Genomic DNA, 26,314 nt, shown 5'->3' with positions numbered 1-26,314 from the left:
GAAGGCTCATGGCTTAGAGGGAAACATGCAGGTGGTGGTGCTCCTAAGCACCTGCTACTCATCTCATTCTCAGTGGTCGAGGTTTGGAAGATGCTGAGAGTGTTTGGCTGTTTTTTTTGTTCCAGTTACTGGAATTGATCTTGAAAGAGTGGCCTTCTGAGTCGGAGGTGAAAGCGCTGTCCATGAATGCTGTATATGCAATGGATTAATTCTATAGAAATACAGGCTGCTTATTCAGCAATTCAGGCAAAGGCTTCATTTCATTTGAAGTAAACACTCTCAGAACTATCTTTCATTCTTTACAAGCCCACTATATTTCCATTCCTTGGTTTTACATCTATATTGTGACGTTCAGCCCAAGGTCATCAAATGCTTTGAGGTTGGCTTCAGAAGGTACAGGTGATTATTCTGAACTGGCTGCCATTGATGGCCGGCACTTCTGTTGTCAAATGACATAAACAACTGTAATTGGGCAAGGACAGTGGCAGAAAATCACAGCCTGTTCATTGTTGCTTGCTTTCTTCTCACATGTAGACCTTTCCTGTTACATTCTCAGGAGGAATACAGCCAAAGAGGGTAGAAAAACAGCCATTTTTTCCCCAAAGACCATGGCCATTGATCAGATATAAGGTAAATACAACTGGAGCTTGGCAAACATCCACAATAATGCTTTTAGACCTCAGAGCAACCTCCCCACAGTTCCTCAAGTCCATCCTAAGTTTCAGACCAATCTTGTTACTCTGATAAAGGTCTTGTTGCTGACACAGGCAGTCTCAAATATAGAAGATTAAAGTATGATATAATCAAGATGTCTTAAGATAATTAAAGGCATGACCTAGCAGATAGAAACTATTTCTACTGGTTGGATAGTCCCGAACAAGGGAACATAATCGTAAAATTCGAGCTAGTCTGTCATTGGTAACTGCAAGAAGCAATTCTTCACACAAAGTGAAGTGGAAATCTGGAACTCTGTCTTCCAAAACAATGTTGAGGCTAGGGATCAAGAGAAAAATTCTACTTTAATAGTTTTCTTTTGTCAGATAAGGGTTAAGGATCATGGAACCGAGGTGAGTGGGTGTAGTTAAGGCACAAAGCAACCATGATCTAATTAAAACGACAGAGGAGTGTCGAGGAGCTGATTATTGCTCCTGTGTTGCTTCAATACTGATGTCTTTCCTCTCTTCTGCTGTTTGCCACCCACAACCAATCTTCATGGGTATGCCTATACTGCGAGTGTCAGCAGGCTTCATAGGCAAACTTGATCCTCACTGTATTTCCACCCTTGCTTGTCCCACACTCATTCATTCACAAAAAATACAACAGCATTTAAATAACAGCTTTAATAAGGTAAAACATCCCGAGTCACTTCATAGGAGTGTTATCAGGCACACTTTCACACCAAGGCACAAAAGGAAACATTAGCACAGGTGACCAAAGCTAGGTCAAAGAGGTTTGTTTCTAAGGCCCTCTTAAATGAGGAGAGAGAAAGGTTCATGGGAGAAATTGCAGAATTCTAGGCACAGCCATCTATGATGGAGGGATTGGAGAAGTACAGAGATCTCAGAGGGGCTGTAGTGCTGGAGGAGGTTCCATAGATAGAGAAGGGCAAACAGGAGGATGACAGCACACGTAAACACATATACACATCCAACAGATGTTGCTGAATAATGATCTGGAGCAGAAACCAGGACAAAAAGCTGTAACTCAGCAAGGACTGTGGTGTTAAATCACAGCCTGTAGCCTTGGCGGCTACAGTAAGGTTTCTGTTAATCTTTTTGTTTATTTTGCCAATTAAGAAATTATGAGTAACAAGACCACCCATTACCCAGCTAAGGAGATGTAGGTTAGTACACAGAATGAACAACACTAGTCTATAATAAACTCACAAAGATAATACTTGGTTTCCTTTTATGATGGCACTAAGTTATTTTGCAGCTCAATGAGTAACAATGTTTCTGCAGCTGGGTCATGTCTGATCTCCTTGGTGCTGCCACTAGATTAGACGTAACATTTACGCATGCCCAAAGTCAGCATTAACTGTAATGGAATTATAATTCTGAGCTCAGATTCCCATGAATACACTAAAACTAGCACAATTTTGTAAAGTGTAGGTGTGCAGCTACAACAATGACAACAACAACTTGTATTTATGTAGTGCTTTTATTATAATAAAAAGTTCCCAGGTGCTTCACAGGAGTGTCAAACAAAATTGGAGCCACATAAGCAGATATTAGGACAAGCGACCGTAAGCTTGGTCAAAGAGCTAGGTCTTAAGGAGTATCTTAATGGTAGAAAGTGATGTAGAAGACAGAGAGGTGTACCCTGAGAATTCTGGAGCTTAGAGATATGCAGCTCAAGGCACAGCCACAAATTAAAATTGGAGCAATTAAAATTGGGAATACTAAAGTTCCAGAGGAGCGCATATCTCAAAGAGTTGAGATGGAGGAGATTACAGAGATAGGGAGGGAAGGAATTTGAAAACAATCATATGAATTTTAAAATCAAAGCTTTGCCAGACCATGAATTATTGCAGGACAGTGAGCACAGAGGTGAATGGGACTTGGTGTGAGTTCAGACTCATAGGTGTTTTAGATGACATGAAGTTTACAGAAACTAGAATGTCGCTCAGCAATGCATTTGAGGAGACAAATCTAAAGGTAACAATGACAATGATGAGTGTTCCAAGAGTAAATAATTTGAGGCGAAGGTAGCATTGGGAGATGCAATGATGTGGAAATGATGGCAGAATGTGTGGTTAGAAGCTCAACTGAGGGTCAAATATGACAGATTACTCAGTCTTGGTTCTGTTACAGACAAGAATGGAGTTAGTAGCTAGGGTTTTTTCCTGTTTGCAGCTGGAACCAAAGACAATGGCTTCAGTCTTCCCTAAATTTTATTGGAAGAAATTTCAGCACATCCAGTACGATATACTGATAATTTAACAACAGAGGAGAGTTTTTTTTTCTATTCATTTTGTGGGATGTGAGCGTCGCTGGCTGGCCAGCATTTCTTGCCCATCCCGAGTTGCCCTTGAGAAGGTGGTGGTGAGCTGCCTTCTTGAACCGCTGCATTCTTCCTGCTGTGGGTTGACCCACAATGCTATTAGGGAGGGAATTCCAGGATTTTGACCCAGTGACAGTGAAGGAACGGTGATATATTTCCAAGTCAGGATGGTGAGCGACTTGGAAGGGAACTTGGAGGGGAACTTGGAGGTGGTGGTGTTCCCATATATCTGCTGCCCTTGTCCTTCTAGATGGAAGTGGTTGTGGATTTGAAAGGTGCTGTCTGAGGATCTTTGGTGAATTTCTGCAGTGCATCTTGTAGATAGTACACTGCTGCTACTGAGCGTCGGTGGTGGAGGGAATGAATGTTTGTGGATGTAGTGCCAATCAAGCGGGCTGCTTTGTCCAGGATGGTGTCAAGCTTCTTGAGTGTTGTCGGGGCTGCACTCATCCAGGCAAAGGGGGTGTATTCCATCATACTCCTGACTTGTGCCTTGTAGATGGTGGACAGGCTTTGAGGAGTCAGGAGATGAGTTACTCTCCACAGTATTCCCAGCTTCTGGTCTGCTCTTGTAGCCACTGTGTTAATGTGGTGAGTCCAGTTGAGTTTCTGGTCAATGGTAACCCCCCAGGATGTTGATAGTGGGGGATTCAGTGATGGTAACACCATTGAATGTCAAGGGACGGTGGTTAGATTGTCTCTTATTGGTGATGGTCATAGCCTGGCATTTGTGTGGCACGAATGTCACTTGCCACTTGTCATCCCAAGCCTGAATATTATCCAGATCTTGTTGCAAGAGTTGAAAGAGATGGTAGTGAGGTAAAGCTGGATGTTGTCAGTATACAAGTGAAACCTGTGCTTTTGGATGGTGCTGGCACGTGGAAGCACGTAGGTGAGAAATAGGAGGGGGTTCAAGAATTTTTAAAAAATATTCCTTCGTGGATGGGATGTTGGTTTCACTGGTTAGGCCAGCATGTGTTACCCATCTCTAATTGCCCTGATAAAGGTGCAGATGAGCTACCTTGAACTGCAGTCCTTGATGGGGGAAATCCAGAGATAACTACGTGGAAAATGAAAAGGGATTCTCTGGCTACAACTGGATTAGTAAAAATGGAATTGGGAAAATGCAATCCAATTCAGTGGGACAAGAGTAGAGAGACATTGGAGGAGGATGATGTGGTCAACTATGTCAAAGGTTGCAGACAGATGAGAAGGATGAGGAGTGATAGTTTATCTTTATCACAATCACATAGGATGTCCTTTATGATTTTGATAAAAGTTATTTTGAAACTGTGATCAGGTGGAAACCTGATAGAAAGAATTCAAACATGAAGTTCCAGGAAAAATGTGTATATAATTAGGAATCATAACAGGTGTGAGAAATTTGTAGAGCAAAGAGATGCAGTGGTTTGCAAAGACAGAGGGATCAAAGATTTATTTTTTGAACAGAGGGTAATAAGATTTGAAAGAGGAGGGAGAACTAGGAACTGAGGTTGGGTGGTCAAAAATTTGTGGGAATTGAAAAAGTTAGAAGTGTTGGAATATAGAAGCCAAGACGTGACATTTTTAGAGTTTCAAAATGATGAATAGATTCTGATAAAATACAGGAAAACTATTTTTTCTATCAGTAGATCAAACACAAGTGAATTAAAGGTATAAAAGTATTGGCTAAAGATCTAGAGGGAAGAAGAGGAGTTTTTTTTCATACTAGTTGGAATCTCAAACAATCTATCTGAAAATGGGTTGGACAGTGATTCCATAAATTCTTTGAAAATGGAGTTGGACAAGTACTTGAGAATGAGAAAGTTGCAGTGTTACGGACAAAAATCAGAGTTGTAGAATTAAGTACAACTCTCTTTCAAAGAGCCAGCACAGGCACAACAGGCCAAATGGCCTCCTTCTGTGCTGTAAATTTCTATGATTCCATGAGTGCTATTAAACACCATTCTAGAATTTTCTTACTTGCTTTATGAGCAAGTCCGGAAGTAGCTGCTTGCATGCTTGATTCAGATCATGCAATTTAAACAGGGTTACAGGCTGGGGCTATGATGCTAAGGTTCTTGACATCCACAAACTGAGAATTTGTCCCACCTTCCCAAATCTGCTATATATCCTGAATCTTTTCAGGCTTGTTCTCAGGCATTGCATGAGCTCTTCTTCATCTGCAGCAGCTCCTTCCTACCCATCACATCAGCCCAACACAGAACTGCCACAGTGCATTGTTTCCCAAAATTTTCTGACAGCCCAATAGCAGAGCGCGAGGCTCTATATGAAACAATATCACATTATACGGAATATTTAGACATCATGTGGAATATCTGCATGCTGTATGGAATATTTGCATGCTTTATGCTATATTATTTATTGTATGTGGGTCTGTACACATTTTGAAGGCACAGGATGTTACACAGTGGCTCAGATTAGGCAGGGTTTCATTTAATACTCACTTCGTCCTGCTCCTCATGTTCTAGGATAGCCTGAAGAAATGCCCGCCTCTCATGGCTGGAGGACTTCTGATCAAACATCCCAGCCTGGATGACCTTCTGATCAACATTAAGCTTGTATTTAGCTGCTGCTAAGATTTTCTCTTCCACACTGTTCACAGTGCACAGGCGCAGCACACGCACTTCATTTTGCTGTCCGATTCGGTGAGCACGATCTTGAGCTTGTAAGTCCTAAAACAAACCCAAACCATGAACAGCTCATAAATGCTGCTTTTTATTTTCTTTCCTCGTCCCCTACGCTATGTTCGTTCTCAGGCTAGAAGGTGGGCTGGTACCCTACCTTCCTGGTTATTGTTGCTGCTCTATAACTGACCAGTAGGAGGTGCAATAAAGTAGCCTACTCTGGAGAGAATATTTTTTGGTGTTATGGTCGAGATTATGAATAAACTATAGGACCATTTCACCACAAATGCACCATGTGGCACAATGCCCTATTACTGAAAATACTCGGATCTTCCTTCTCCCACTCGTGAAGGCCCTTCCCCCCTTGAAGTGGCAACTTCCTACAATATCCCTTCACCTTCTTGCGTCGACAAGGAGTTATTGTTTACTGATCAGAAATAAGAACCCTAGCTAACTTTCTCTCCCTCTTTAACAGTAGGACAATGAGTTCACGGTAGCAACCCTTATGCTTCCCTGGGGATCATAGAATTATACAGCATAACAAGCACAGGAGGCGGCTGATCGTGTCTCTGCCAGCTCAGTAAAACAATCATTCATTTATTCCACCGTTTGCATGTGTTTTCCTTTCCGAGTATTTATCTAATGTGCTTTTGAAGATTACTTTTGCATCTGTTCTTGCCACGCTTTCAGACCGTGCTTTCCAGATCACAACAAATTACTACATAAAAATATTTTTCTTATTTCTCTCTCCCTTATTCCTTTACCAATTATTATAAACCTTAAGTCCTCTGGTTATTGATCCTGCCAATGGATGCAGTGTCTCCTTACTTACTCTTATCTGAACACTTCAGATTTTGAACACACTAATAAATCTCCTAGCCTTTTCTTCCATATGAAGCACAATCCAAGCTCCTCCAGCCTGTCCACCTATTATAAGTCCTTTATTCCATTTCTGCAGTTTGTATCATGTATTGTTACTACACTGAAGAATTGAAACCAGACTCATCAAAAAACCCAAAGACAAGATCTTGAGGAAGTTCATACTATCTATTGGGAGATCAGGCTCAATGAGTGCATTTAGTAAGGTACTGAGAAGTGACAAATTATCAGTAGTTAATGAACAGCCAAAGGTGGGGAGATTGGTGGGTTAATTACTTCTGCCTGTTTATAACTGGATTGTAAACCTATAAAGATAGCACAGTGAAAAAAGGCAAATAGTTAGCAATGCTGTTGCGTCCTTACTCAATTGTAGTAGGGTAATATAACAGGTAACTGATAAAGCTCCTTTCCTATTCCCTACAGATATAATTTACAATAATCACTCTCCCTCCAACCTGTGGTGTTTCCTGTATCTGAAAGAGACAATTGGATCTTAGCCCATGGGATCTGATTGCAAAGTAGTAGGCTCGCTCACCACTTTGCCACGCTTGTTGCCAGTTTAACAATCTAGAGCTGATCAGTTCAAATCCCACTGGGGAACTGGATGCAATAAATCTGCTCAGTAGGCTGTTGCCAGACGAAGGTACAACTTTCTGGATCATTGTAGTAACAAACAATGATTCAGTTACGCTTCTCGGGAAAGGCAATCTGCCAAATTTAACCCAGCCCAGATTACAACAAGTCTTCATACCTGGTGAAGTAACTATTCACTTGTAAGGCGAGTCACCATCAGTAATCCAAACTCTTCCCTGTGTACTGCAGGAATGGGTGATAAGCGCTGCATTGCACATCTGTCAATTCCTCACTGTGTGTGTGTGTGTGTGTATGTGAGTGAGAGAGAGAGAGAGCGAGAGCGAGAGCACGGGTGCAAATAAGTGTGTTAGCAAAATGTGATGTCCCTACCACTCCGAGCATAAGTAGGCAGCTTATCAGCTGATGAGCCTGGAACATATGAACAGAAAGAGGCCTTTTGTCCCTCAAACCTGTTCTGCTGTTCAATGAAATTATGCGGATCTGTAACCTAACTTCATACACACACTATCCTCAATATCTTTGATTAGTAAAATATCTCTGAATCTCAGATTTAAAGTTAAGAATTTAACTTTATTATCTTTGTTCAAGGGATGTAGGTATCCTGATTAGGCCAGCATTTATTGCCTATTTCTAACTGTCCTTGAGAAGATGGTGGTGAGCTCGCCGCTAAAACTGATGCAGTCATTGGAATATACATCAATCTGCAATGTTGCTAGAAAGGGACTTCCAGGATTTTGGCCCACTGACAGTGAAAGGTCAGAGATATTGTTCCAAATCAGGGTGATGTGCAGCTTTAAAGAGAATTTGCAAGTTGTGGGGTTCCCATGTATCTACTGCTCTTATCCTTTTAGGTAGTAGAAGGCTGTGGCCTTGGAAGGTGCTGTCAAAGGAGCCTAGGTGAGAGGCTGCAGTGCATTTTGTAAATGATACACACTGCTGCCACTGTGCATTGGTGGTAAAGGGACTGAATGCTCATTGTGTTGAATAGGGTGTCAATTGAACAGACCTTTTTTTCCCTGGGCAGTGTTGAGTTTGTTGAATATCATTGCAGCTGCACCGATGACAGTGCCATCATGCAAGTGGACAGTATTTGATTACAGTCCTTGCTTGTGCATTGTAGACAGTAGACAGGCATTGGCGAGACAGGTGAGCTACCCACCACAGAATTCCCTACCTTTGATATGCTCTTGTAACCACATAATTTATAAGGCTGGTTCAGTTCAGTTGCTAGTAAAATTGTAACCACCAGGACGTTGACAGTGGGGGATTTAGCATTGGTAATGCCATTGAACACCAAACGGCAATGGTTACATTCTCTCTTGTTGGAGTTATTCTCTGGCACTCATGTAGTGCAAATATTACTTCCCACTTATTAGCCCAAGTCTAGATGCGGTCCAGGTCTTTCCGCATGTTGCCAGGGCTGCTTCAGTATCTCAGGATATCTGAGCATTGTGCAATCATCAGTGAACATCCCTATATTCAACCATATGATGGAGGGCAAGTCATTGACGAACTAGTTGAAGCTGGTGGACCTAGGACACTCCTGAGAGACTCCTGCAATGATGTCTTGGGACTGACGTGAGTGATCTCCAAAAATCACAATCACCTTCCTTTGTGCTAGATAATAACTCCAAACAGTGAAGAATTTTCACCCGATTTCTATTAACTCTAATTTTACTAGGATTCCTGAGCCCAAAATCAGTCAAATGCTGCCTTGACATCTAGGGCTGTCACTTTCACATCGACAATTCCATTGAGAAAGAGAATTCCAAACTTCTATCGCTTTTTGCATGTAGAATTGTTTCCTAGTTTAACAGCTCATACATTTGGCTCCATGTTTTTTTACCATGCTTCTAATTGTGGACTTTCCACCAGTAGAAAGAGTTTCTCTCCATCTACCCTATCAATTCAGCTTAATATCTTGGAAAATTGGTTTAATCACTCCTTAATGTAATAAATTCCAGGAAATACAACAATGGGTTGTGTAACTTCTCCTTGCAATTTAATTCTGGGTACTGGTAAATCAATGCAGTATTTCTGCTAAGGTCAATGTGTCCTTCCCATCCTTCTGATGCCCAGATTGCTCAATGTATTCTAGACGTGATCTAGCAGAACTACAGGTAAATCATGATGTAGTCCTTTGGCTATAAAGACTAGTACCATTAATGACATTTTAATGATCTGTGTACCAGGTCACTAAGTGTCATTGGATCACCGTTGATTCTAGGTTTTCATCATTTAGAAAGTATTGTGTTCTATCCGTTTTAGGTCCAATGTGGATGACCTTGCACTTGTCTACACTGAAATGTATCTACCAGTTTTGTCCACTCACTTAATCTTTCAATATCTTTTTAATTTTGTACTTCCAATCACACCACTTTCAAAACGCTTTATGTCATTGACAAACTTGTACATGCAATTCTCTACCGTGTCATCTAAGACATTATGGCAAAATGTTTGGGCCTTAACATAGGAACTTGTGGGAACCTGTTACATCCTGTCAGTTACCTCTTTTAACCCTATTCTCTAACTTGTATCACTCAGTCAAATTCCTAGTCTGCTCAATAATTTGCTGTCAAAGGATACTATAACATAGGATATTATTAATTCCAAGTGCTTTGAGATTTGGGATAATGATCGTCTGGGACAGTCGTCTAATGTTTTTAAACAAGACCCATAAAGAGTTAATTTTTTGGGGCTAATTTCTGTGGGATGTAATTATAGAAACTGACATCTGTGGAAGTGTTGCTGTGAAACTTCCAGTGAACAGTCACTTCTAATGCAGTCTTGGCACTTGAGTTCTGGTTTCACAGACAAACTGCAAGTACGACACCCAGCAGGGAGAGTTTACAAAATTATTCTGTTAGCTGCTGATTGAGCAGCTTGCCAGCTCCTAGAATTGCTGTCCAATTCCATGGCCACAGATCAAGGACACTAGAAACCTAACTATATAGAGAAACATAGACCAAACTTTGTATACTATATTCGCTCATCATCGTATGGTTTCTTCTGCATAGTGGAAACCAAACCAACAGATCACTTTGTCGAATGCTTTTGTTCAGTCTGTAAGCAGGACCCTGAGCTTCCTGTCACTTGTCATTTTAATTTTCCACCCCACTCCCATTCCCACTCTGTCTTCCCACAGTGTTTGTCGCTTTGTAACATTCTGAAATCAATACCGAGTTCAACAATTTCGATTGTAAACACTGCTCACATTTTTCACACAGTAGGATCTGGTGGAGATTCTGCATTTGTAATCTTCACCTCCTCTAGGCCCATCTTGTTTTGTTACTTGGGCCATGAGTACCCACTTTAGTTTTCATCACCATTTCTTTTGTTTTTAATTACTCCTCTCCTGAACACTGAATTAGACTTTCCTTCTTGTTCTTTCATGTTCCCTTTTCACTGGCACGATACTTGATTACAAACTGTTCACCTCTACACCTCTTGACAAAGGGATTTGTGCATTAGATAACTGCGATACTCACTTGGTGAGGATTCCAGTCGCTGTCAAAAATGACAACTGTGTCTGCAGCCTGCAGGTTGAGGCCTAGACCTCCAGCCCGAGTGCTGAGCAGGAAGATAAAGTAATGGGAGTTGGGCTCATTGAAGGTCTTCAGCAGCATCCCACGGTCCTCAGATTTGGTAGTCCCTTAAAGAGGCCGAGAACAGGTTGTTAGATGGTACATTTGATAGAACTTAATAACTGCCCGTCCATCATCCTAGATAATCAATCATGCCAACATCATGTAGCTGACTGAAAATACTGTCCTTAGAAATATTTGTGGGTGTGGGAGACAATGGGGAAAAGGGGACAAAGGCAAACAGTTTAAAAAAGTCTGTATTCGTTCAGTGTGGTGATATCCCAGAGACTGTGAAATGATGGTTACATTACTGGATTAATAATCCAGAGAAAACCCAGTTCAAATGCTATCTCAGCAGTGTCAGATTTTCAATTTATTTTAAAAGCAAAGGAATGGCATCAGTAAAAGTCACCATGAAACTTATCATTCTTATCCAGTTCAGTATGTAGCGAATTCGCAACTGCCCTCTGATTTCAAGAGACTCCACTGCCACATTTTCAGGGTAACAGAGATGGGCAATAAAAGCCATTCTCGCTGATGACGCCTACATCCGCAGAATGAACAAAAGCAGGATCAGCAGCTGGATACAATGAGTGGGTCTCTGGAATATCTATCAGACAGCTCCATCTGGTGGCAGATTTATTCCATGACGGTATAGAGGAATCCCAGAATGTAGCAGCACTGCAGGAGGTCATTCAGCTCATTACATTTGTACCAGATAATGGAAGGTCCCTCAGGAAACCAGGACATCAATCTCAGCTGGGAAATCATCTAATTTGTCCTAAGCTCCTTTGGTACACCATTGCTGAGCTGAAATCTATTCAAAGTCACCTACCAAACTAGGAGAATCATCTGTCAGGAGTCCGTATGGGGATAAAGGTTGCCAACTGTTTCCAGAGGTATTCCCGAAGGTTAAATCACATGACTTTTTTCAGGGAGTAGGGAGCAAGGAAAGGGTATGAAAGTGAGGAGGGAGCTTCTTCTAATCAGCTACCTTCTGTTCAGACATCATATCTGGAAGGAGGCACTAGTTTCCCCATAAATCTAGCAGTGCCGCCTCGCATCTGTCCAAATAAAATGGAAAAGCATAAAAACAGGTACAAATTTTAAAGGATGACAGATTACCGCAAAGTCAAGACCTCTGACTATGGATGCTTGGGCTAAATTGGGTTGATTGTGTTCCACCCTCAACCCTTTCACTTCACCCTCTCTGTGTGGCAAGGTGCTGCCCTAAAATCTCATTATGTGCATAAGGCGGCAGATTTGGGACAAGGTCTCAGTCAGGGTTGATGTAATTCCCATCCTGCTAGTTTTCTGACAGCAGAGAAAAGTGTATCCAGAATTTCTCAGCTCCAGACTTTGATATGGAGAAGCACAGCAGCTCGCTGTACTGGCATTTTTAGTATTTGCAATAAGGAAGGCAGAAAGTTTCTAACCCCAACCTCTCTTTTTTGGATTTTTTTCTATTCAGCCTGTTCAGAAATGTTCCGACACATCTCTGGAGCAGGTGGGACCGTAAACGAGGCCTCCTAGCTCAGAAGCTGAGACATTACCACAGTGCCACAAGAGCCATTTGGCCTCACCTTTTTTAACTTTAGTGGGTCCATCTCAGTCAGGTGTTCAATATGGGTGACTACAACTGGCCTTAGCAACTGTGAGCTAAGATGGATACCTGGAGAGAGGTTGGCAGGGGGAGTGGTAGAGAAGGAGATAAAAATCAAGCTAAATACCCTGTCTCTGGCTGGTACCTAGTTAAAAATAAAAAGTACTGGAGAAACTCAGCAGGCTTGGCAGCATCTGTGGACAGAGAAACACTTTGCAAGGGTCCAGTATGATCCTTCTTAAGAAATGAAAGGAGCTGGAAAGATGGTGGATTTTATGGATAGACAGGGGAAGGGAGAGACAGAGAGTGAGAGACAGCAAGTGGAACAAATTACGAGAATGCTGGAAAGGAACCCAGTTACCCTCTGCTGATAGGTATTGCAGTGTTTGGCTATTATGGGCAGTTGGAAGTGAAATCAGATTTTCCAGCATTTGCAGTATTTTGCTTTTGTATTAAGGTCAGAAATAGAGTTGTTTGTGATGTTCTACTAACACAAGGTAGGGTTGGTTAATTCAGAGTAATACTGGGTAGGATGTTAAATCTGTATGGCATCAGATACCATCAGTTTCTTAGAATAATGGTTTAAAATTATTTCCCCAAGTGTCTAATCTCAGAAATGATAAATTGCTGCTGGTGTAGGAACAGAAGTGCTGCCTGTGGAATTCTAGCAGGACTGAGTGGCTGGTAGATTGGAGGTGGAGGAGTTAGCAGTGACCCACTCACCATCCAGGCGAAGGTACTTGAAGCTGCGGTATGTGAAGTAGTCTTCCATGATGGTCATCAGTGAGGTCATCTGGCAGAAGAGCAGCACCCTGTGATTGGTGGCTCGCAGCTTGGGGAGAATCCTGTCCAGCAGTTCAAACTTCCCCGAGGCTCGATAAAGATCAGCCCTGTCAGTGAACAACACGAGTCAGGATAATTCCACATCAGCCTCCTTCTCAGCGCCAGACCGGTGTGTCCGGCTGCCCAGAGCAATAACCTTAGAAGTTAATCTGTAAATAGTTGCTCCCTATCCATCAATGTTTTGATTTTAAAGTTCCCATCCTTGCTTTCAAGTCCTTCCATAGCTTCACCACTCACTTCCTATTTTTGTAACCATCACCACTTACAATTCTTCAAGATCTCTGCATTCCTCAAATTCTGGTCACTTGAGCACCCCAGATTTTAATTACTAAACTGTGGCAGCCTGGTCTTTAGTTACCTAAGTTCTGGAATTTTCCTCCCTAACTTCTCTGCCTTTCTGTTCTTTAAGGGGCTCTTTAAAACCTACTTTTTGTCACCTGTCGTGGTATCTTCTATATGACTCAGTCTCCAATTATATTCAATAAAGCTCCTGTAAAGTGCCTTTTAACAATTTACTATGTTAAAGATGATATATCAAGTCGAAGTTATTAAATGCAACCCCAATGATCGTAGTCACCTTGTGATGCCAATGCACACACACCAGCATTCTTTGATGTTGGTGTCAAGCCATTAGAAGGCTGTGGGTTGTCTGCTTGTAAGCTCAGCATCAATACTGTAGAACCAGCCACTAACAGACAACTTGTCATCATAAATCAACTTTCTCTCATCTATATCCTGCTGCATTGTAACCAACATAGTCTAAGCTGCCCACTTTGAACCATGGTTCCTCCTGACCATTAGATAATCAAACCACTCTAGTACTTGAAACACTGATCAGAATAGGAGATTGTGGGTTTACAGCAGGCACCTTATAATTGGACAGTCAACTTATGTTTTTGTTTAAACAGCTGTTTATAAATGGAGGTTCTTTGAGTGTTTCTTTTCAGAGTCACAGACATTTTCAACTCTTGATCACAGCCATTTTGACAAATTGTTCAACTGTTTATGATTAGGGAAATTGCTCAGGTCATTTCTGTTAAATTTTAAGCAGTTCAGTGTTCAAATCTGTTCTTAGCTGGTCTTGGCTACCAAACTCATCCACGTAAACTCAAATTATTGAAACACATTCTTACACACTGAATTAGCTGGTCTCATCATATATGCAACTCATTCAGCCCAGGTAAGTGCTGCTTTTGGATTTGTAGGACAAAGACTATCGCACTTACCCTTGTACAATGCCTCCAGTGAATCCCAAGTGTTCTGAAAAAGATTCCTGGTTGAGAAACAAAGGGAATGAAGATGTGATTGTGGAGGACAGAAGCAAACATTGCAATATTCTGCGTCTTTGGGCAAAAGTTGTAGCACTGTATTCGGTATGCATTGAACCCTACCACAGCGATCACACATTCTGATTTGTGTCATTGTATGTGTGATTGATTTGTTTTTGATTTTCATCATCAATTACACAAGCTCATTTCCTGATGTCACTCCCAGAGTATCACAGTTTCATAGAATCACACTGAAGAAGGCAATTTGACCCACTGAGTCTGTGTTGATCTTTATGAAGAGCAATCCAGTTAGTTTCACTCCCCTATTCTTTCCTGATACCCTTTTTTCCCTCCTTCAAAAATATATCCAATTATCTTTTTAAAAGCTACTTTCCACCAGGATATGATCCCAGAAATTTATTTTCAGGTGGGAATTCTGAACATCCAGTGAATTAAAATCTGTTCAGGAAGTTGCTGGATCCTAATTAATTCAGAGCATGTCTTCCACAACACACACACACACACACACGCACACGCACACAGATCCATATACTTGTGTCAACTGATGGGAAGCAGAACTAACTATCCATCTCCTGCTCAGTAAGCAGCAATGCAAAGAGACTTCAGGGCACGTCCAATTCAGTGGTTTGCTGAAAACTGGTGTAAATGCTTAGAACTGCAAACTCTGCAGGAATACTGATTTTACTTCAATGATTTAGTAATCAGTGCACACCCTTTACACAATCAATTTAATGTAAAGATTTTCTTTAATCACTCTCACTTTAAAAAGCAGACAAAGTTTACATGAACGAATGCCATGCCACTCTGCGTGCTATCCATTACACAGTCACTCTAGCATCAGCTAAGCACAGCTGCACACTCCACGTGAGTTCAGCATTAAACTATTTACTGGCACAAAGCTGCAAAACATTCATGTAAAACTGAACAACTGGGGGTATTTGAAGTCGCGGACCACTGCAAAGTTTGCTGGTCTACATTTTGCAAACCCCCATGCCTCACATGTTTGTTCTAGGCAGGAAGTAAAAAAAAAGCAGGCTGGATTCCCCTTCCTGTTTTCTATTCCAGGATATCTTCTGGAAAAAAGCACACAGAGACTTTTGGCAAAGAGAAGGATGAGATTTGGTGTGATGTTTTCCTCGGATACACAGTTTTTACAGATGAAGCATAATGCTTCGGTTAGGATGGTCAGTGCTCGCACAGTCAAACACTGCAAGAGAGAGCACCCTCAAGACAGGAGAAAATTGGGACTCAACCCAACTTTGCCCTCAACAGATCTCCAGTAATGACAGATGCACAAACATGCATGGTGCACAATCACTCATGGGCATGCTCACATGCACAACCATACATTTATGTTTATTAGTACAGGTCTTGGGTAAGTAATCATGGGCAGGAACACAACTCATTGTCCCCCCCACATTACATTGATGAGTTTCTTACCTCATCCTTCCTGCTCTGCAGCTCTCTGTCTGACAGATCTTAAGATCGGGAGAATTACATACTTAAAAGAGATTCTGAGGGTATTAGTGGGGCTTTGACAGAGCAATTAATGTATTTTTGGGGTTATAAATGTGGTTCTGAATATTAATGTTGTACCAAGTGCCAACTATTGCCCTGTGACACTGGAACATTTGGCAGAACTGCTTACCTCAATATGCTGAAACATATATGGGTGGTTACAAATCTTCCTCAGTTGCATAATGGTGTTCATCAGTGTCTTTGTGCCTCCTTTGCCCTAAAGCAAATGAGGCAAAGAATTCACAGTTAAATGGCAGCACTTGGCCTGAAGAAAGAATGCAGAGGTTAGAGCTTGAAACATAAAGTAATTGCAGTAAAGGACATTCTTCACTGGTGCTGAGACTTCAGGCTGTCTTCACAAAGACAGAGCATAACATACAATTACATAAACATTACAACAAAGAAACGAGCCATTCAGCCCAGCTAGTGCAGTTAGTGTTTGTAGTGCACATGAGCAGTCTCTTAATCATTTGTCCAACCCCTTTGCCTTCAATCACCGATCTAACTTGCACCAAATTCCATTCGACTGTCACCCCTGTGCTTGCTGACTTACAATGGCTCCTATACCAGCAATGCCTCAATTTTAAAATTCATATCCTTGCTTTCAAATTCCTGTTTGGTCTCATCCCTCTCAAACAACCTCTCTTTGGCCTCTTGCACATCCCCAAATTTAATCATCCCAATGAAAGTGGCCATGTCTTCAGCTAACTTGGCCCTAAACCCTGGAATTTCTTCCTTAAATCTCTCTGACTCTCTATGCTGCTTTCCTTCTTTAAGATGCTCCTTAAAAGCTGCCTCTTTGACCAAGGTTTTGGTCACCTAAATTATAATCTTGTTAAATGGCTTAATGTTAACTTATATTTGATAACATTGTTGTACATTGCCTTGGGAGGTTTTAATATGTTAAAGGCACTATAGAAACGCAAGCTTTTTTGTTGTTAATCTTAAATATGGCATGGGCATTGCTTTAAAATTAATCTCAGAAATGCATTTCACAGCCTCACAACCCTCTGTTTAGAAGAGCTGTCCAATTCTCTATTCAAAATATTCTTGAGTTTAATCTTTTATCATGTATTAGATCCCTTAAATGACATTAACAACCTGTTTTCTATTTAGCCTGTTCCAACCAACATAATTTCAAATGCCTCAACAAGCAAACTGCAAATAAACTTGAAAAACTATAGACAACACAGTGTGGAGCTGGAGGAACACACCAGGTTAGGCAGCATCAGAGGAACAGGAAAGCTGACGTTTCGGGTCGGGAGCCTTCTTCATTTCTGAAGAAGAGTCCTGACCTGAAACGTCAGCTTTCCTATTCCTCTGATGCTTCCTGGTCTGCTGTGTTCCTCCAGTCCCACACTTTGTTATCTCTGACTCCAGCATCTGCAGTTCTTGCTATCTCTTGAAAAACTATAAGCAGCTTGACCAAAATTTCACCAGATGGTAGTGACGCAAATACAATGACTACTCCCCAGAAATAGTCAAAGTCATCAGCAGGCCACACTGTTATGTAAATAAACTGCATCACACAAAAATAATGCAAGTCACATAATGGTGAATATTAATTAACGGTCATTGCCCCAGTGAATGGGTCAATGCTGGAAGATAACTGAGCCGTTTCCAAACCTTTTTATCCTTCTCTGAGCCGTCAGTCAGCAGTACTCCCTTGGCCTGCATGTGGCGGTACAGTACCCTCTGCAAAGCTGACATGTCACATTTAATGACGTATTCCACCTATGAGGAAGTAAAGCACTGTTTCAGCCAGTTTATTTCAGGAACCTCACCTCAGAAGCAGCTTTGGACACTCACCCTCTTCTCTCTTCATCCTGCCAAAGATGACTGTGTCTTTAACTGCTTAATACATGAAGTCATCTACTTGCACACAAGCCACAAGTGCACCTATTCATTGACCAACAGAATAAACCCAGTTGGGTCAGCCTTCCTATCCAACAGAGGAAAGATTCTCTGATGGACTCTCAATAAGAAGAATGTTGGGTTCTACGAAGCTCAGGCATGTTTCTTTCTGTCTGCCAGAGTGCAACATAATAGAATTAATGGTAGAGAGAAGGGAGTGAAAGACAAAGACGATCCAGACAAAGAAACGAAAGACAAATTGTTGCAGACTGTGAAATACAATCTTCTACTGAACTCCCTCAGTTACCACTTAGAATGGGGAGGAGAGATAACATGGTTCTATGTAAATTCATGGCACCATTAGTAACCATTCATCTGATGACATGGCAAATTCTATCTCACCTCCTAACTGGGTCAGCTAACTGTTATCAATACTATAAGCTTCCAGTTACAATGCATTTGCAATTAAGTGTGGGGGTTTATACAACTGCAGAAACTGTTTGCAGATTGTCAAATGTTCTGCTAAGAATTAGAAAATGTTACAGAAGTGAAAGTTTAAATAAGACAAATGTGATTGGCACTGAATATTAAAAGAAAATGTGTCAAACTTCTACAAGCTAGTGATCATAAAACAGATGGATTGTGATGGGTTGGTGTAGGTTATCTAGCATTGGAATGGTATTAGTGTCATGTCAGGAGTTGAAGATTCACAAAAATGACTAGACAAAAAAATTCTTGAAATATATTTCTCCCCTGCATTGGAATATCGATGACTAAGAGGTAATGTAATAGTGGACTCCTATCCAAGAAATGACTCCCAGGGAAACTATATTGTTTGTTGTGAGGGGAGAGTGGGAATGGGTTACTAGACTTGCCATGATCTTCTGGAAGGGATGATGTCTCATGGGATCCATTCAGAGACTCCGGTGAGTAAATTAAACACTGATTTTGTGGAATTCCCATCACAGGCTGAGTCAAGCTTAGTAAAGCAATCACAGTCGACACAGTCCAGCAGAATTGGTGATGTTCGTGTTGAAGCTATTTAAAAAGCTACCAGGAATAAGGTGCCTTTTGCCCAATGTTCCCAGTTAAAAGGCATGTTCAAACTGTTCAGAACAAGCAAATCACCTTCTCAGGCAGCTGAGCTTCAACCTCCTTTTTCAATCGCCTCAACAGGAAAGGGCGGAGAACCTTGTGCAAACGTCTGATGATCAGAATAGTCTCCTCTTCATTTAGGTCCACCTGTGTTACATTACAGATGGCAAGATGTTAAACACCACGGCGGCAGCTCAATGAATTATGTTGCAATCTAAATCTTGAAAGAGATGCATTTAAAAAATACACTGCCTTACCAAAATTCTGGTAGAACTTACTTTTTAAAAACTGAGTATGCCACAATATAACTTACAGTTTGTAAAATATTTTTGAAATGATGAAATTGTTGTAATGTAAGAAATATGGTAACCAATTTGTGTCCAGCAAGCTTCTACAAACATCAATGTAATATTAATTTTATTTGGCAGTGTAGGTTGGGAGATAAATATTGGTAAGGACACTGGGGATAACTCCTTGGCTTTTCTTCCAAATAGTGTCGTGTCTTGATTTATTGCCTCATAACTCCAACCAGAGTCATGGAGCTATCCTGTATGTAGTCCTCATTTACCTCTGAGAAGGTTAGTATTAACATTCAAAAATTACATTTGAAATATAACTTGCACACACTGGCAAGAAAGAAACCACTGAGATGACACAAAACCACTACTCAAGTATTAAATGGATAAAGGTTTCTTTTTACAGATCTATTGTGAACTATTAAATGGAATCCTTCAGTAAACTGCCTTGGCTTGCTTCTCACCGTGAAGTGAGATTCTAAGATGTTCAGGAACTGAAAATACAAACCAAAACCATTTCTGGTTCAAAACAGATTCAAATAAAATTTGACACCTTGACACATAAAAGTGATACTGGGCCAGGTGAGCAGGTGGTCAAAGAGAAGCATTTTAAAGGAAGAGGACAGCTAGAGACGTGGAGTGGTTTGAGGGAGGGAAATGCATAGTTTAAGGTCACAGCAGATGGAAACACAGTCATTGACAGTGGAATGATTAAAATCAAGGAGCCAGAGTTGGAGGAATGCAGAGATCTCAAAAGGGATATAGGGCTGTAAGAACCGAAAGAGCTGCGGATGCTGTAAATCAGAAACAAAAACAGAAGTTGCTGGAAAAGCTTAGCAGGTCTGGCAGCATCTGTGAAAAATACATCAGCGTTAACGATGTGGGTCCACGATCCTTCCTCAGAGGAAGGGTCACCGGACCCGAAATGTTAACCCTGATTTTTTTTTTTACAGATGCTGCCAGACCTGCTGAGTTTTTCCAGCAACTTCCGTTTTTGTTAGAGCTTTAAGAGTTTGGAAGGTTCTAAATAAATGTAGGTTGCTGTGATGATTTGACATGTCTGCTCTGTATGATGATGATCTCTGGCCCCTCATCCTCAATGTACCTTTTCTCCTGTCATGGCGAAGGGGGCGTTGAACCATTGCTCAAACGTGTTGCAGCTTTTGAAAATAGTGGGCAGCAGGAAGTTGAGGAGTGCCCACAGTTCAGGCAGCTTGTTCTGCAGTGGAGTGCCAGTGAGCAACAGGCGGCGCGGTGCCACATAATGCGTATTCAGCACCTGTGTTAGCTTACAGTGGTGGTTCTTCATACGGTGACCTTCATCCACTATCATGTACTTCCAACGGATCTGAAGAGATAAAAAACAAAATCACTGGATGAAAATAGTTAGCAAATTGACTCTTGTGAAAGACACCTTCACCTGGAAGATAGTATAACTGATAGAAAATTATAATAAGGGAGAGAATATCTGCAGAAGAGGAAATGATTCTGAGGAGGGCTGGATATCTACATATATCAGTGTAACAAGACATAATTTAAAAGTTTGCAGATGGTATGAAACTCAGAAATGTTGTGAAGCATTAGGAAGGTGGTAACAGACTCAGGAGGACATGGAGTCAATGTCATAGACAGACAGATAAAGTGAGCAGACATGTGCCAATTTAATTTATGGCAAGGAAATATAACATGTAGTATTTAAGTAAGAAGAATAAGGAGCAGCAATCTAAACTAAATGGTACAATTTTAAAGAGGACGCAGGAATAAAGAGACCTGAGGGAGTATGTACCAAATCTTTGAAGGTGGTGGGTTGGGAAGGCTGCTACAAAGGTATATATAGTATCACTAGTTTCATAAGCAGAGGTGTACGCACTGCAGTAAGGAATTTATGCCATAACTTTTCTAAACCACTGGTTAGGCCCAGTTGGAGTACTGTGTCCAATTCTGGGTAAAAAAAATTAAGAAAGATGTCAAGGCCTTAGAGAGGGTAAAAATAAAATTTGTTAGAACTGTACCAGGGAGTCAGGACTTCAGTTATACAGCAGACTGAAGAAGCTGGGATTGTCATCTTAGAGAGGAAAAGTTCTAGGATTAAGTTAATAGAAGTGTTAAAAATTATTTTGTTAGAGTTAATAAGAAGGAACTATATCCAATGGCAGAAACGCGAGAAGTGGAGGTTGTAAATTTAAAGCAGATTAACAATTCAACCATAGCTGAGGTGAGATGACATTTTTTGATGAAGTGAGTTGTAAGCTGTTATGCACTGCCTGAAAGTTAGTGGAAGCAGATACAACAGTAGCTTTCAAAAGGAAATGGAATAAATATTCAAGACAAAAAATTATGACAGGACTGTGGAGCAACAGCAGTGTAACGTGAGATTGATTGGATGACTCTTTCAAAGAGTGGCACAGAAACAATGGTATCCTCTGTTACATGATTCTGTTATTCTATACTGGAACCGCAGATCTCTCCTATTCAAAATGTACTAGAATATAGACACTATGTACCGGGGCAGTTGCACAGACACTCAGCTAATAGGTGATGGGTTAAACATTGGGGTACAAATAGCAGTGAATCAGACACTGTGACACCAGGGCAGTGGCATAGACACTGGGATAATAGGTGAAGGGTTAGACACTGGGATACTACCAGCAGAGAATTAGACACTAGGCTACCAGCAACAGTGGGTTAGATGCTGGGGTGCCAGGGACAGTGCGTTAGACACTAGGCTACCATAAAGAGTGGGTTAGATACTGGGGTGCTAGGGGCAATAGTTTGACATGGATGTGTAACAAAGACAGTGGGTTAGATAATAGGGAACTAGGTACAATGGATTGGACAACAGGGTACCAGGGACAGTGGGTTTTGAACTGCAATACCAGCAATAGTGTGTTAGACACTGGGATACCAGAGGGACACTGGGGTATCAGAGAGACATCTGTGTACAGGGGCTGTGAATTTGGCACTGGAGTACCAAGGTAGTGGGTTAGACTGTGGAAACACGAAGTGGGATGGAGAACAGGAGATCTGGTACTAGGATACTACAATTCTGGGCTCATGTAAGAGTTGGCTATGTAAAGTCCAAATTAGAGGGGTGGCAGGTGGATGCAAGGGGAGGGAATAACAACAAGAAAGAAGTCCAACATACGTCATGATCTCTGGAGAATTGGATAATGGGATAAAGAAGAGAATTATGCATGAAAGGAAAACTTCACCTTGGCAAGAACATGCTTGTCTTTGATGATGTATTCATAAGTGGTGAGTAGGACGTTGAACTTCCCACTTCTAAGCAGAGGAACAAAAGCCCTTCGAGCTGCAGGAGAACCCTGAAAGTACGAACAGTCGGGACGGGGTGCAGAGCAGAAAAACCACATTATTATTGGCCGTGCAAATACAATGACAATCACCCACTCACTCAGAACATGCAGTGTTAGAAATCAAAGCATTAAATCTGAAGATGGAATTACCTTATAAGAGATCCGTGATACTGATGGCGCCCACTTATCAAACTCATAGGCCCAGTTTGACAGCGTTCTGTAAATACAATTACTAAAGTGAGCACAAGGACACAGAAATTATTGGCTTCTTATTGTACTGAGTAATGGCTACAACTACGGGCTGGAATCTCATTCTGAGTATCAAGTTGGACTATAACAATAAAAACTAAAAGCTTTATTTTAGATTCAGACAAGCTTTAAGATCAAATTACAGTCTCCAAATCACTCCTTTCTATCAAGTTGGATATCAAAGTTGTTTTTCTTCACACTTGGTACATTTTTAAAAGATGCATTCCTTTCCTGTCACCACCTCCTTGGCTCCATTTGTCAGAGATGCTGAATAAAAGCTTGCTCCCCCTCCCAAAGCAGAGTTCCATCAGAGTCTATTCTCCTTTCTCTTAGCAAAGCTCTTATAAGGGCCCAATCCTCTCCTCCAGCAGGCTCTTTCAGAGCACCATCAAAACCTGTTCTTCTCCTCCAGCAGAGCTCCATCAGAGCTATTCCAAAATGAACAACTGCATGAAATGCAAGGACTTGCATTTCTGTAGAAACTATCATGTTGCTGAGCCTGAGCTAGAATTGATTGGTGCAGTGCCAAGCAAATGCTGAGACTTGATCTCTGGCAGTTCTGACAGCATCTAGACTTTGTTGGCTGGGCACTTGCTTGTAGCTTATGAGGGCTCTCCTCTTAGCGGCAATAACAGGCTTCATTTCATGCTGATAAGCCTCAAACCAGTCAGCATTCCTCTGATCTAATTCCCTGTACTCAGTAAGTGCAGAATTAGAGATGGTGTTGTCCAGATCACCCTTGGTGTTGTTATTCAAAACAGCCTGGTGGAGATGCTGAAGAATGCCTGGGTCCTTTCAGGGCCAGCTGTACAACATGTCTTGATCTGAGGATGGCCTTTCTCCTTGGAGTGCTATAGTTTCCTTGGCTGAAGCCTGACCTTACTACAAATCAGGGAGTGCTCAGTGTCTCAGTCAGCACTGTGATAGATTCCCGTGATAGGGACACCACTAAGGGTGGTGACTGCCAGGGATCCAGTTCAATTCCAGCCTTAGGTGACTGTCTGTGTGGAGGTTGCACATTGTCCCCGTGTCTGCGTGGGTTTCCGCTGGGTGCAGGTTTTGTGTGCAGGTTAGGTGGATTGGCCATGCTAAATTGCCCATAGTATCCAGGGATGTGTAAGTTAGGTGGATTAGCCATGGGAAATGCAGGGTTACAGGGATAGGGTAGGGGGTGAGTCAGGGTGGGATGATGTTCTTTGGAGAGTCGGTGCGCACTTATTGGGCTGAATGGCCTGTTTCCACATGTAGGGATTCTGTGGATCTATGGATCATGACTTCAGGCCATGTACACTGAATGTGTTCCTTTTGAAGGGCCATCATTACTGTAGCGGAGGAAATTCTGCAGCCAATCTTGTTTAAGGAAGTTCCCACAAACAGTAATGAGATAATGATCACAAAATCAGTTTTCTCATGAGTCATGTTCACCTGAGAGGGAAGACTGAGGCTTAGTTCAAAAGCAGTGAATGATCCAAACACCACCTCTAGGCAGTGCTGAGTTAGCATGCACAAAGAGGAAGCTGACATCATTCAGAAGTTACAGAAATTTTTATAATGACTGTGAACAGTTCAAATGCTACTTCAAGAAGGTTCTGCAGTGAGTTAGATAACTAATTTTTACATTTAGCAAGGAGGAAAAAACAAGCGCTATAAAGGAACAAAATGGAGAGCACAAGGGACTGATGCTGTTACCCATGCCATGGTCTGAATCAATGTGAAGAGCTGGGAGAGAGTGAGAGAGGAAGCAGCCGAGGCAGCAAAATTATTCTGATAAAAGCAAAATACTGGCAACACTGGAAATCTGAAATCAAAACAGAATCTATGGAGGGAGAAAGAGATTTAGCATTTTGAGTTGATATGACTCTTCTTCAAGGGAAATCGTTCTGTCATTAGGAAGTATAAGTACAGGCCATAAATTAAGGCCACATTCATACAACCACTTTCAGGCTATTGCTTCCTTCAACTAATGGGTAGCTAATAAGTGTGCAACTTTGATATAAAAAATGATAATAAAAGATGCTGAGAAAAAGCAACTGAGGCAAAATATGAAATGAAGGAGGGTCAGCCTGTGTGTGCACATGCCACTATGCATGGAACATGATGACATCAGTGGTACATACTCGGACATATCCTGAATGGCTAGTTGACATCACTGGCCCTGTCTCCACATTTGAGGAATACCGGCAGCCATTTTATTGGTCATTTGGCATTGGCAGTATCTGCTGATGCTAATCCGGAAACATGCATGTGCAAGATTCCAGACTCTCTCCGTATTATGCAGAATTCTAACGACATTGTACGCAAAGGCATGCTCAGAAAAGAAGCGATATTAAACTGGGTTCAACGGGGGGAATGAGGGGTGTGGGGCTGCAAAAAGTTAGGTCGGGGTTGGCTGCAGCAGGTGGGATGAGGATTGGGGAACCACGGGAAGGTTGGGCCAAGGACGCAAGAGATGGTGAAGGTTGCTACCCCTCCCCCATCAAACTGCACCACCCTCCAACCCTCCCCCACTCAGTTGGAGTACGCCTCTCTCCCATTCATAACCTTATTCCCCACATTCTGCCCCATTCACAGCTACATTCCTAACCTGCCTCCTTTCACAGCCATACCAAGTGTAAAATTGAAACGGGTTAAATGCATGAGCATGAAATTAAGCAGTGCACCGCACACATACATTTCGTGTCAATAGACAAGGCCTTATAAAAAAGACTCAGCTACCTCTCACAGGAACAGAACCACATGGCGGTAGTACAATGCTTGAATCACTTGTTAACTTATATGGAACTTGAGCAGTAAGTAACTGCTTACTGAAATTAAACAGATCAAAAATGGTGACAGCAAGCACTTAAAATTTATACCGCACTTGAAACGTCTGAAAGAGATTCACAGCCAACTAGCTACTTTGTTGTTAGCAAACACATCAGCCTTTTTGTACATGCAGGAATAATGTTGGTGATGGTTGAGGGACGCATGTTGATCAGGACATTGGGAGCGCTCCTCTGCTCTGCACCTGTGGAATATATGGAGCCTCAGTTTAGCATTTATGCTAAGAATGAGACAGGAAAAGGATTTCATGGTTTTGGTTGAAAAATTGTCGATGATCAAAAGGTGAAATAGTATTCTCACCCTCTCCAACTCTAGTAATGCATTTATTGTTTTTTTTATTCATTCATTCACAGGTTATGCTGGTTAGGTCAACAATTATTGTCCATCCTAATTGCCCTTGAGAAGTGGTGGTGAACAGCTGTAGTCCATCTGGTATAGATTGAGCTCACTGGAAAATTTTAACCTATTCTGCCTGATGGGAAACTTATGGGAGTCTGGTGAAATGCTCATTCACGCCCCTCTGACTTTATCCTGAATTGAAATCAATATTGGGACAGGGTATAAACTCAGCATTCCAGCACATCCCATAGTTTTCACCCCCAGAGAGCTAAGTCAAAATTACCTCCCCCATCCCCATAGCATCTGGGAGAACCCTGGAATCCTTTTCCGCTGAAGTTCTGAGCAGAAGTGATGAACTGATGTATTATCAGTTCCATTGGTGTAAGATGATGCAAAAGAATTCT

At 41.6% G+C, this 26,314-nt stretch overlaps 1 protein-coding gene across 8 annotated transcripts in view; it reads right to left on the bottom strand.

The window, feature by feature from the left end:
• smarca4a (SWI/SNF related, matrix associated, actin dependent regulator of chromatin, subfamily a, member 4a) overlaps nucleotides 1-26,314 on the bottom strand; it is a 75,220-nt gene that overhangs the window by 17,236 nt on the left and 31,670 nt on the right. For 7 of the 8 annotated variants that reach the window (XM_048617974.1, XM_048617971.1, XM_048617975.1 and 4 more), the window contains exons 17-26: nucleotides 22,650-22,716; nucleotides 22,398-22,508; nucleotides 20,291-20,533; nucleotides 18,923-19,036; nucleotides 17,567-17,674; nucleotides 16,071-16,157; nucleotides 14,360-14,406; nucleotides 13,014-13,180; nucleotides 10,592-10,755; nucleotides 5,451-5,678 (exon numbers count right to left, since the gene is read on the bottom strand). In XM_048617974.1, coding sequence (XP_048473931.1) covers nucleotides 5,451-5,678; nucleotides 10,592-10,755; nucleotides 13,014-13,180; nucleotides 14,360-14,406; nucleotides 16,071-16,157; nucleotides 17,567-17,674; nucleotides 18,923-19,036; nucleotides 20,291-20,533; nucleotides 22,398-22,508; nucleotides 22,650-22,716 — 1,336 coding nt within the window. Of the gene's footprint in view, nucleotides 1-5,450; nucleotides 5,679-10,591; nucleotides 10,756-13,013; nucleotides 13,181-14,359; nucleotides 14,407-16,070; nucleotides 16,158-17,154; nucleotides 17,240-17,566; nucleotides 17,675-18,922; nucleotides 19,037-20,290; nucleotides 20,534-22,397; nucleotides 22,509-22,649; nucleotides 22,717-26,314 lie in introns of those variants that run through there. The other variant, XM_048617979.1, reaches the window with a different exon arrangement.

This window comes from Rhincodon typus, chromosome 38 (assembly GCF_021869965.1).
Source record: "Rhincodon typus isolate 14 chromosome 38, sRhiTyp1.1, whole genome shotgun sequence".
Taxonomy (NCBI): Eukaryota; Metazoa; Chordata; class Chondrichthyes; order Orectolobiformes; family Rhincodontidae; genus Rhincodon; species Rhincodon typus.
This window is presented reverse-complemented; position numbering and strand designations above follow the sequence as displayed.